Below are 12123 nucleotides of genomic sequence, written 5' to 3' on the forward strand. Positions count from 1 at the left end.
TGTGTACTATGATTTTGTTAAGTATTTGTTATAATTATTGAGTTAGGTTAAGTATAATTTATATGATTATAATTAAGCATTTGTTATCATCTTCATTATCTTTGTTTGCTTTTTCTGTTATAATTACTGTGATTTGGATAAGCATTTGTTATAATTATTCTGAAATTTTTATTATTTTACTGATTTTGAATTTTTGGTTAAGCATTTGAGTGCTATACATGTAATTCATAATATTGAAGTAGATATTGATGAAAGTAAAATATTAAATTATATACAATACACTATTTTTTTAATTTTTTTCTAATTTTTTTTAATTTTTATTATTTTTTATAAAAATCCGTGGATATCCGCGGAGACCCGGGTCCCCGGCGGATACGGGGCCCCCGTTACCCGTTACGGGGACGGAGCGGGGACGGGGACGGATAATGGAGACGGGGGCGGGGGGCGGGGGGCATGTCCCCGCCTCCATGGGGACCCGTTGCCATCCCTAGGTTGGTGTGACAAAGCCATTCCAGAATTCCACCCTCACCAACCCCAATTACAATCATCAACCAAAAACCAACCAACCAACAAAAACCCATTGCTACTTATTCCTCACCAACTACTCTCCAAGTCCTTCATTCAAAATTCCAAAGCCTCCCACCCATTTGATTAACAGGTAATCTTTTTTTTTCCCCTTACTCTTTCTCAACCTTTTCTTCTTTTCAACACACATAGCACATGGTATCATATTATTACAACCGTTTTCTTCTTGCTTTCCTTAGGCACACGCCCCCAACAACAAGAAGATAAACAATAATGGGTAAGGTTTTTACTTTGGCTGATGTTTCTTCCCACAACCACCGCAAAGATTGCTGGCTCGTCATTCATGGCAAGGTAACTCCCCTAAATTTTTGCATAGGTGTGAAGTTGGTTTGGTTATGGCTTTTGAATCCAAAGACGATGGCTTTTTGGTTTTTCCTTGATGGGTTCTTGATATTATCGAGGTTCATTTTGTGATTCTTGCGTTTTGTGTTGATTTTTTTTTGGGGGGGGGGGATGTCAATTGGAATGGGAATCACAGATTCATAGTAGATTCAGTCATTTTTATAATCCCGAAAAACAAAATATCGAAATAAAAGGAAAAACCGTCTTTGTGATTTTCAAAGAGATTCTAGTGTTTTTTGGCTTTTACTATCTGATTTGATTTTATTTGGCTTGGTTTGACCATAGAAGATTCAGTTTGACTAGGAGAGATTCACATTGTTTTTGGTTATCCATTTGTGTTTTTTCTCGAATTCTTTTTGCTGGAAACTTGGATCGAGGACTGGGATTTGTTAGATCTATTTAATTGATGGAATTTGTTCTGAACTTCTGATTGATGGATCTATCCAATATATTGGTGCATTTTTGAAGATTGCAGAAATTTTAACTGTGGATTTGTTTAGTATTGTTTTTGCTGTCGGACAGTGTTATTTGAAGGATATCAAGTGCTTTGGAAGAACTAATTGTTCCTGTAATTAGTAGATGATAAAAGAAGCCTAAGCTTGAACTTCATCCATTCACTGATTGTTGATTTTAATTGTTTGAATGCAATTTTTATGTTTTCTTTTTTAAAGAAAAATTTGTTTCCAAACTACTGCTTTTGAATTGATGATTTCATTTTGTACCCAGCTTTTTTTTTTATCAGACTATATAAATAATAAATAAATAAATTGGTACCATTCTACATGTAATGTTCATGATGAATTAGTAGCTACTAGCTAGAAACGTGTTAAACATGCTTTCAGTGACTTGATTTTGCTAAACCTTGACATTGTCTTTTTGGATGTCCTGATTATCTGATTTTAATTTCTTTTTCCATTGAAATACTGTCATAAGAGCAAAGATCAAGGTGTTATCACTTGGTTTATGCTAGGGAGTATTAACTATTAATTTATGTGCCTGTCGGTCCGTTGTGCCATTTCTGGAGTTGAGCATTTCATTTGAGATAATTTGGAGAGATCTTGTGTGTTGGAGAGTATCGAAAACAATCTAAACAATGTAAAGTGCTATCTTGGATCTTAGTTTATTTAGATCCATGTTCTGATTTGGTGGCTTCTTTAGAATTTGTTCCTTTTTACTTACTTTGGCTCTTTTGGAAACAGGTTTATGATGTGACCAAGTTCTTAGAGGACCACCCTGGTGGGGATGAAGTCCTGTTGTCTTCCACAGGTACCAAATTTGTTTTGTGATGTCGTTTGATGTAATCTTGCATACAAGAATTTCTCATCCTTTCCTCGTGGTCTTACCAAATTGTGATGCATATGCAGGGAAAGATGCGTCTAATGATTTCGACGATATTGGTCACAGCACCAGCGCCGTGGCGATGATGGATGAGTTCTACATCGGAGAAATCGATTCATCAACCATTCCATCCAAGGTTAAGTACACTCCCCCAAAACAACCTCACTACAACCAGGACAAGACGCCACAGTTTGTCATCAAGCTTCTCCAGTTCCTAATTCCTCTGCTCATCTTGGGTTTGGCCGTCGGAATTCGCTTCTACACCAAATCATCATGATCATTTTAACTGCAATAATATGTTAGTGTTGAGAGATTGATTATATGAGGGACTGCAAGGATATGTTGTTTCTATCTTATATACCAAGTTATGTTGCACTTGTCTTGTTTTTGTCTAAGTAATTTGGTGCTAGAAAATATTGTCTTTCTCTGTCATTGACATTTCTGCAGGAAGAGTTTTATGGAGTTTAAAACTTTGAAACATCGGGTGATTCTCAATAATTGTTTTATAAATTATAACATTCTTCTGTTGAAAAGAATCTTACAATATTAGGTTTCATTTTCTTGGTATTACTTGGGATATTTGACTTTTCTATAGTACATGGAGGTATACAAGATAATAAGATAAAGTAAAGACTAATTAATTTTTATTTAATTATTTTTTTTGAAAACAGATTCTTATGATACTATTATTTTTAGTTTTTGAAAGGGAAAAGAGTTGGTTTTTAATATCTTAAATCATTTTTAAAATTATATAAATGTGAAAAATTATTTTTAATCAAAATGTGAGTATTTTATTAATTATAAAGAAGTAATTTTTGTTTCGAAAAATGATTTAGTGTACAATAAAAAAACATCCTTGGTGTGTCGATAAGCAAGAAGAGTTACAAGTTTTTTTTTTAATTCTGTAATCCATTTTAATGGTGGAAACAAGCTATAGATCAAGGTTGAGCTTGACCTTAAAATGTGTCTAACATTTTTCAACATTATGGAATGAACTTGACAATTTTTATTTATTTATTTATTTTTGGGTAGTGAAACGGGACTCTCTCGATAAGCCTAACCTTCATTTTCACCTAACACGGCCTAACAGGGGTAGCGTAGTGGAATTATCCAACAAATAAAGGAAAATGGCTCAATAGGTAGGGATATTTTTGGCAATTTGAATTTTAAATACAATTCTCCTAACTCCACTCCTGAGACTTGATACTAAATGCACTTCGTGGCTGGAAAGAACCTTTGGCCTTGGGTTCCAATTTTGTAGGTTGTTGGATTTAACCTCTTACGATTCTTTGATCCAATCTTAGCATTGAGTAAGGCTATCTCGGAACCCAATGCCGGAGAATTCTTCCCAGAGAAAAAGCATATTAGAAACCCTTTAATCCTAGTTGGTAAGGTTTTCTTTTTTCTTTTAATTTTTGAATTCCGTGTTTTCTATTGTGTATATTGTATGATCTAGGTTGGATTTCATGCGTTCAACTTCATTCTTCACATTTCTCGTGCATCTGCACCTCCTTTAATTTTTTTTCTTAATTTATGTATCTGATCCTTTGTTCCTTTGTTTTCCATTTTTTTTTACTGAAATAAAGTAAATGCATTGGTGTGAAAGAATTATTTGATGTATTTGGAGCACAGGGAATTGCTATAAAATATGTATGATTTTTGAATTAGGATCCAACCCTCTGTTATAACTTTTAAGTGTCCCCTTTTTTGGGTGAAATATGGCTTGTCTCTTATTATTGAGTAATAATCTACGGAGAATCGGAGATAGTGGTTCTTTGTACAAAGATTGCAAAAGGAGCTAATTATGACATGCTTTTAACCCACTGAGAACAATGCATTTTTGCAAAGGATACTAGATAACTTAGTAGGACTTACAACCATCTTGCGGGACATTTAAGTACGTTTGATTTGTATTTTCATTTTTAATGTTTTTTGTTTTTTAATTTTATAAAACAAAGGCGAAAATAATAAAATTATGTTTTTATTTTAACCAGTTTTTTTTCAAAAAATTCTAAAAATAAAAAACACTGAAAATAAAAACAAAAAATAAAAATACAAACTAAATATATTCTTAGTTTTTTGAATTTTGAAGGGGGGAGGGAGTTTGAGCAACGTGAAGTTTTCATTCCTTTCACCAATGTGATGTCTTCTTTTGACTTACCCGAGCCGATAGTACATAAAAATGATAAAATAATAGATTGGTAAAATTTCCCTCATAACATAGGTATGTTCTTAATAAGTGATATCTATTGAATTGTCTTCATGTTGGATCAACAGTTGTCTTTCATGGTGATTCTAGTAGAGGACTTGCTTGTGCAGACAGTGATAATTGTCTATATACATCAATGCCTTCAAAGTACTATGTAAATCTGATGATCAAGGTTCTGAAAATCGAACCGGTCATCGAACCACTTTAGTTACTGATTTACTGGTTCATAGATTCAATTGGTTTGACTGTGATTGAAAAAAATCGTTTTATAATAAAATAAAAAATAAAATATAAATAAACACATTAAAATATAATTATAGTCTAATATAAATATACAATGCACAAGTTAAAGATAAAAAATATTGTCTTAATGTAGCTGAGTCAAAAAGTAAAACAAATTGATAGTATTGCACAACAAACACAACAGGACCTGAAACAAAAACACAATAGCTGAAATAAAAAAAATCCAGCACAGAGGAGGGGCAGCAAGTTGGCAGAGATCGAGAGCAGGGACGGTGCAACCAAACAATGAACAAAACTCAAAAAATTTTGAATCAGTAACATAGTGCAAATTCAAGAAACTTTAATAAAATTTAACTATACAAACAGACAATAAAGCAGTAATAGAGTTATAAATCTAAAATTTATCATCAAATATAATCAGTGAGCAAAGCCAATCAATCAAGCATTGACTGGGCATTCGAGAAAAAGCAAGAATAAAAAAGAACATTTAAATCACAGCAACAACACAATAACACCAATTGAAACATTTAAAAAGAAAGCAACCAAAAAGAATATCTAAAAATCACCAAGGTTGAAAATAATAATTTGATCTCAACGAATTAAAAGCTAAGCTTCCAGGAAAGTCAAGAATACCCAAACCAAAGAACCTCCAATCACAGCTTAAACCAAAATTCAGAATGCCCTCAAATTGAAGCAGCAAGTAACTTAAAAATCAAAGAACCAAAAAATAATAGATCAACGAATTAAAAGCTAAGCTTCCAGGAAAGTGAAGAATACCCAAACTAAAGAACCTTCAATCACAGCTTAAACCAAAATTCAGAATCCCCTTAAATTGAAGCAGCAAGTAACTTGAAAATCAAAGAACCAAAAAATAATTTTCAAATAAAAGATTCAGATCACCAATCCTAACCAAAAATAAAATCAAATTCCAATAACAAAGAAATCTAGAAGCCTAGGAAGAGGGGGAACAGCAAAATTTCAGCACAATTTTAACAAAGATTAACCATCTTTTTTCAAAAATTAACCAAAAAATACAATAACAATACAATGTCACAACAATCCAATAGCCTTAGGTGTTTGTTAGTTGATACTCTCATCCATACTTAAAAACCACTAGCAATCCAATAACAATACAATCCAATTACAATATCACAGTAACCCACAGCAACTCACTCCAACTCAGTAATCTCAAGTCTCAACAGTCAAAATTATTCAACAATTATTCAATTCAGTAACAAGTCCATAGATTAACTAACAACAATTATTCTACAATTATTCAACCCAGTAACAACAGCAAGGTTCACAGACTAACTAACAAGTAACAACAATTATTCAACAATTATAGTTTTAAAAAAATTAATACCTAGAACTAAATGCTAGAACAAAGCAGTGCAGATTAGCAGCAAGAAAGGAACAGGGCACGACCGAAGGACTGACGCAGTGGAACAGAACTGGCGACGGCAGGACAGTGGCTGCGCGACAGAGGCAGGAGGCTAGGCCGGTGACAGTGGTTTCGAAGCGATGGAGGAGAACGACGTTGCGACGGTGGCTTCAAAGCTCCAAGTTGCGATGGTGGCGGTTGCTTGCCGGTGGCGAGACGGAAGTGAAGGGGGAGCTCAATGACGATGAGAGGAAGGGTGATGGCCTGATGGGAGTGCTGCGCTTGTTTGCCGTTTTGGAGAGTCAGGGTTGGGAGTGGGCCATTTTGAAGAGTTAGGGTTGGGAGTGGGACGTTGGGTGTTAGGGAGTTCCTCAATCTAAATGGCAGCATTTTGAAGAAATTCAAAAAACCGGCCGGATCGCGGTTTGGTTCGACCAACCGATTCCCAGCCGGTTTGACGGTTCAAATCTTCAGTTTTGGTATCTGTCTGAACCGCTATTTCTATCGGTTCGCAGTTTGATCGATTCGACCGGCCAATTCGAACCGATTTTCAGAACCTTGTTGATAATGATTATTAATGAACCAATAACATTGAAAAGTAAATTAAAACCATAAAGTAGTAACACTAAAATTGATACTTGTATGGCTAAAGAAATAAATAAAAAATACTCTCAAAAATATGTCACGATATTTTTATTATTAAATGTAAAAATTTATTTTTTTATATAATTTTTATATGATATAATATATATATATATATATATATATATATATATATATATAACAGATAGATAATAGATAATAAATTTCATAAATAATATCATTAATTCACATTTACAATCAAAATAAAAATAAAACTATAAGAATTTTTTATATTTTTTTTACCCAAATGGTATTCCCCAACCCGACAGGTTAAGGACTAATCCGTCGCGGATCTGAGCTCCATTTAAGGGTCTGCCGCTGGCCAATAAGTTGTTGCATGCATAAAGGTGGGTTCGAACTCCCGACACTTGCTTAAGCGGATGAGTGAGTTGACCACTCGACCAACCCAAGTTGGTTTAATTTTTTTATATATTATTTTTTTTTGGTTTACCCAAACGATATCCCCCAACCCGACAGGTTAAGGACTAATCCGTCGCAGATCTGAGCTCCATTTAAGGGTCTGCCGCTGGCCAATGGATTGCTGCATGCACAAGGCGGGGTTTGAACTCCCGACATTTGCTTAAGCGGACGAGTGAGCTGACCACTCGACCAACCCAAATTGGTTTTATATTATAATCATGCTAGTGTTTGCTTCGAAAATGGGCCAATACAAATGAAATTCGCTGTTATGGGATAAAAAATGGGCCGAAATCACCGAATGCATCTAGAAGAACAAGAAAGCAGGGGTTAGGGTAAGGAATTTGAGGAAAAAAGAATAGTTTTTTGGTAAATTCCAAAAGAAGCTGCAGAGGGCACCTTGTTAGACACAGGGGGCGAATTCTCTGCAGCTTAGACACGTTCTGATTATGCACATGTATTTTGGTAGGGGCTCTTTGACTTGTTGCACTTTTTTTTTCTACACTCAACTAAAGAAATCAAGCATTCCATTCCGTGGAAATTAATTAAAGAATGGAAGTAAAAATGGTGTTGTTGCATGGAGTGTAATCCATAAATTGTTCTCATATATTGTTGTATGGAGCGTAATCCATAAATGTAGATCTGTAAATCTCAGTAATCTGTAAAATGCAGGTTACATTTTGAGTGCACTTGAAAATGACAGAGTTGCATGCAGATTTCAAAACGTAACATGCGTTTGGCAGAGAAGCAGGTTGAAGTCTCGAAACGTGTCCTGTTTTCTGCATGCAGGCAATGACTGAACGTGTTGACCACTTGGAACTTCTAAAATGCAAGTTGCGTTTGATAGCATTCATGAGCAAAACGCAAATTACGTTTGGAGGCTCTCAGATTGTATGAACGACACGTGTTGGAAGAGAGTAGTGATGAAGTCTATAAAACTGAAATTGAAACTGAAAGCAAAATGCAGGAAGCAAAGGTAGAAGAGGTGAAAGGATTTTGGGGTTTTAAGTTGCAAGATTTTACGGAAAATTTGTGAGAGGAAGAAGAAAAGTAGAAAATTTAAGGTAAATATTATAAAACAAAAAATGGTTCTTAATTTGACTAAACGTAAAGAACACATTATTGAATACTTGAATCATTCTCAATGAGTAAGTAATTTTTTTAATATATATATATATATATATATATATATATATATATATGAATATTATTTATTGTGTATTATAATAGGTAATTTTATTATTATTATCGTTATTATTAACAGTATTATTACGGTTTATTATTGGTACTGTAATTATACTATACTATTATTATTAGTAATGTTGTCATTATTATTATTATTATTGTTTAATAAATCGTCGTTATCTTGTTTTTATTAATCATTGTAAATATATAAGTAAATGTTATTATTAACATTTTATGAACATAGTATTATTTGAAAAAAATGTCACGGTTCATGAATATTTTAATAATAATAATAATAATAATAATAATAACACGATTACTAATCCTAATAATATTAGTTATAATAATAACAATAACAACAACATTATTATTATTATTATTATTGATTCGTCTGAACACTGGGTAGGTCGAGTTTAAGCGTTTCTGGACAAGTCGTCAATCGCGAGGAAGAGCTTTACGTCGGCCAATAGTCAAACACCGCGGCGGGAATACCTGTAAGGGATACTCCGACGCTCAAGTTAGTAATAATCTCAGAAAAGAGAGAGAGAGAGTAATTAAGTGAGTATGAAAAATGATAGTGGAACCTGATTAAAGCCGGAAATATTAGTTCGGCTTTATAGGGGTTGTTTTACCGTTTTCATGTGGGTCAGTCCTAGTTTGTAGGTTGGTTATGATATTCTGTTTTGGTGCCTTAGGCTTGCTAGGCACGTCTCTTGTTTTCGAATGGGTGAGGCTGTTCCGGTCTGCCTTTTTGCCGAGCATATCGGGCGATTGGTACGGGACCGAGTTTATTGGCTCACGTGCCGAGCTTTTTGTGCAACCGAGGATAAGGGTTACGTATCATAGCCCCCAAGCTTGCCTTGGTGTGGACAGGACTAAGGCGAGCTTTCGGACAAAGAGGAACGTAATCCTCGGCTGCCGAATTTGTTTGTCGCTTATGGCCCTTGTAGCCCCCAAGCTCGGCTTGGTTCTGCTTCAGAATGTAAAACATTTCTGGCTTCCTCATGTTACGCGCCATTGTGACATGATTGATGTGAAACTGCTCCGTTTTTCTAGGCACCCCTGTCCATTGGTTTTTGTAGTGGGTTTAATGCTTCTCGTTTCTAACAACATTGACTTAAATGCTCTGGGTTTGTAACCGTTTTGTGCCTTGAGTCATTCGTAGTTTTCATTGCTTCGTTTCCTCATACCTCTCTATCTCAAGAAAGGAAAAAAGTTTGTGTTTTCTGCTTGACTGGGAATGAGTAAAAAAGGTCAGTGTTAACTACTCCTCTATTTCCCTTTCTCTTTGCTCTTCTCTCTTTCTTGCTTTGTCTCTTGTGATGGAGGACTGTAATGTGGGTGATCTGTACGGTTGGGTGGATCCTAGAGTGAAGAGGTATGTTTCCCAGTTTGATGATGAAGAGTCAGTGAGGCTGTTGGGCTCGGATTCTTGGGTCAGGGTGGGTAGTGGTATTAAAATAGAGTTATTACCTTGTGAAAGAGATGATCGAGTATGCCACCGGCGTGACGATTGGTCTTTCTTTTTTATGTACAGTTGTTTATTTACTGAGTTGGGTGTGAGGCTTCCCTTTACCGATTTTGAGTGTGGGGTGTTGTATTGGTTGAACTGTGCTCCAACCCAGCTTCACCCTAATTCATGGGGTTTTGTTCGTGCATTCGAGGTCTTGATGGAACTGTTGGAGTGTCCGCCGTCTTTGAGGCTGTTTTTCTCTTTGTTCCAGGCAAAGGGGGTGAATAGGGGGTTGTGGGTTAATCTTAGCAGTTATCCTTGCCGTGCTGTGTTTGGCCTGTATAAGTCCTCGTTTAAGGATTTTAAATCCATGTTTGTTAAGGTTAGGAGTGTTCCTGAAGACTTCCCGTTTTATTTAAATGAGCATTTAGTTGAGAGATTTTCGTTGTTTTGGTGTTCCGAGCCATATCAAGCTTTGGACGTAGATGATAGGCTGCCTGATGATGATATTGTGATGGATTTTCTGTTTAAATCCTTGGGTCCGAAAGGTTCGTTATCTGTTGCCGAGATGTTGAAATGGGATACTGATAGGCAGGCTGTGTATGATCACATAGGTAATCTATTTTATTGCATTTGTTCTGTGTTGATGTTTTGATATGTTGTTCGTTATCTTGGTTGTTTTCTGATTTGCAGGTGAGAAAGCTCCTGCCATTACCACGACAAGTTTGAAGCTCTTCTTTAATCAGTGCAAGAAAGGAGAGAAGGAGATTTCATCTAATGTTGGGAAAGGTCCTGCTGTTTTGATTCATCATGGCCTGGGACAAAAGCAAAAGAGGAAGAGAGGGCAAGGTCAAGGTAGCCTTGCCGAGGTCTTAGAAGGTAAGGGGGAGTCGTCTATGATTCTGCAGATGGTCGAGTCTGCTTATGAATCTCAGAAAAGACTTCATAGGTATGATGAGAACATGCACGCTAGATCTCTGTGGGCGAAGTTGTATCCTTTTGGGACCATGGCTGATGAGCTTTGTTGTTTTCCGGATGACATGAAAATGATTGACGAGGTTGGCCGAGCTGGTGTTAGCCGATTTCTTCAGGTATAGATTATTTTGTTGTGTTTTGTGAATTTTTGTTGATGCCCCATATTTACTTGTCTTCATTTTCGTAGGTGATTGGTGCCCGGATTGTTTCCATTGGCCGAACTCAAGAACTCACCCTGGATCGGGAGCAAAATGAGGCTTCTCGTGTAGAAGAGCTGTCTGGGATTATCCAGAAGAAAGTCCAAAAGATAGCCGAGCTTTCTGCCTCCATGGAGAAGAAGGAGTTGGAGTTGGCTGATGAGAGGAATCTCCAGAAAACTTCGTCTGAAAAGTTGAAGATCTTGGAATCCGAGAATGATCAGTTCTTTGCTCGGATCAAAGAATTAGAGGGTGGAATCTATGAAGCTTTTGCTCAAGGTTTTGAGCGTGCTGTTTCCCAGGTCAAGGTGCTATATCCGGAAGCTGATTCTTCAAAGCTTGATGTTATGAAGGTGGTTGTGAATGGTGAACTCATAGAAGATGAGGCTGTTGCTGGAAGTGAGAGTGAGGGGTCAAGCATTGGTGATAAAGCAGATTAGGTTTATAGTTTATGCTTCATTTTGTATATGGTGCAATAGGTTTTGAACTTGTGAATTGTTTTGGCTTTGTTGAAGGATTTCGAATACTATCCTTGGTAGTAGTATTTTGGTTTCCTGAGTACGCAGCTTGGCCTGACAATGACTGCTTTTTATATAATATGATGTTTTTCCCAAGTTATGATATGTTGTATTGTGATAATACTTGTATGTGTTGACGATGACCGCAGTCATTTCTTGTATGGTGTATTGTTGATAAGGAGAGCTGTGGCTCTGATATATAAGGGTTATGGTAAAGTGATCCCTCGAGATTCGTTTGAGTTTGTTTCATTTGTTTGTATTTTTTTTTTCGAGTAATGTGCTCAGTATGCGCATTTTGAATTCCGAGTATGAAGCTCGGATTAGTTTGTTCCTTGGAAAAACTTTGACTTGTTTTTATAGTGGAGGTTTTTCGGGAAATATGCTCGGTTCGTGATGTTAGAGATTATAATTAATGTATTTGTAGTTTAAAAAAATGCATTAATTATTTAATAAGTTTATCAATATACATTAAATGTTTTATTAATAAAATATTTTTAAAAATATTGCACCAATGTACATTATATGTAAAAAATTTTAAAACTCCAAATAACATAAAAGTATTGTATCATCTATTTTTTTATTCTACCTATAAAATAAATTATACAAAATTATATTTTACTCTTTAGAATAAAATTTAA

General features: G+C 35.5%; 2 protein-coding genes and 1 long non-coding RNA gene across 3 annotated transcripts; 2 read left to right on the top strand and 1 right to left on the bottom strand.

Moving 5' to 3' along the window:
* The first annotated feature begins 455 nt into the window (after positions 1–455).
* On the top strand, positions 456–2798 carry LOC112747194 (cytochrome b5). Its single transcript, XM_025795179.3, has 4 exons — positions 456–658; positions 765–876; positions 2127–2193; positions 2292–2798. Exons 2-4 carry the CDS (start codon positions 799–801, stop codon positions 2540–2542), a joined length of 396 nt encoding a protein of 131 aa, XP_025650964.1. The 5' UTR covers positions 456–658; positions 765–798; the 3' UTR covers positions 2543–2798.
* A 1514-nt stretch (positions 2799–4312) lies between these two features.
* On the bottom strand, positions 4313–6463 carry LOC140179579 (uncharacterized). Its single transcript, XR_011873107.1, has 2 exons — positions 6081–6463; positions 4313–4649 (listed from the first exon to the last, which is right to left on the bottom strand). It is a non-coding gene; the product is annotated as an uncharacterized lncRNA (long non-coding RNA).
* Positions 6464–9664: 3201 nt separating this feature from the next.
* On the top strand, positions 9665–11532 carry LOC140177082 (uncharacterized). Its single transcript, XM_072209549.1, has 3 exons — positions 9665–10409; positions 10489–10886; positions 10958–11532. The coding sequence occupies exons 1-3, from the start codon at positions 9665–9667 to the stop codon at positions 11405–11407; spliced, it is 1593 nt and encodes a 530-aa protein (XP_072065650.1). The 3' UTR covers positions 11408–11532.
* The last annotated feature ends 591 nt before the right edge of the window (positions 11533–12123 follow it).

Source organism: Arachis hypogaea, chromosome 2 (genome assembly GCF_003086295.3).
Source record: "Arachis hypogaea cultivar Tifrunner chromosome 2, arahy.Tifrunner.gnm2.J5K5, whole genome shotgun sequence".
Taxonomy (NCBI): domain Eukaryota; kingdom Viridiplantae; phylum Streptophyta; class Magnoliopsida; order Fabales; family Fabaceae; genus Arachis; species Arachis hypogaea.

Bases quoted from the DNA above. Each gene is read 5' to 3' on its own strand.
- LOC112747194 (XM_025795179.3), top strand. From the start codon at position 799: ATGGGTAAGGTTTTTACTTTGGCTGATGTTTCTTCCCACAACCACCGC. The intron at 877-2,126 runs GTAACTCCCCTA...TTTTGGAAACAG, and splicing joins GGCTCGTCATTCATGGCAAG to GTTTATGATGTGACCAAGTT. The intron at 2,194-2,291 runs GTACCAAATTTG...ATGCATATGCAG, and splicing joins AGTCCTGTTGTCTTCCACAG to GGAAAGATGCGTCTAATGAT.
- LOC140177082 (XM_072209549.1), top strand. From the start codon at position 9,665: ATGGAGGACTGTAATGTGGGTGATCTGTACGGTTGGGTGGATCCTAGA. The intron at 10,410-10,488 runs GTAATCTATTTT...TCTGATTTGCAG, and splicing joins GGCTGTGTATGATCACATAG to GTGAGAAAGCTCCTGCCATT. The intron at 10,887-10,957 runs GTATAGATTATT...TCATTTTCGTAG, and splicing joins GTGTTAGCCGATTTCTTCAG to GTGATTGGTGCCCGGATTGT.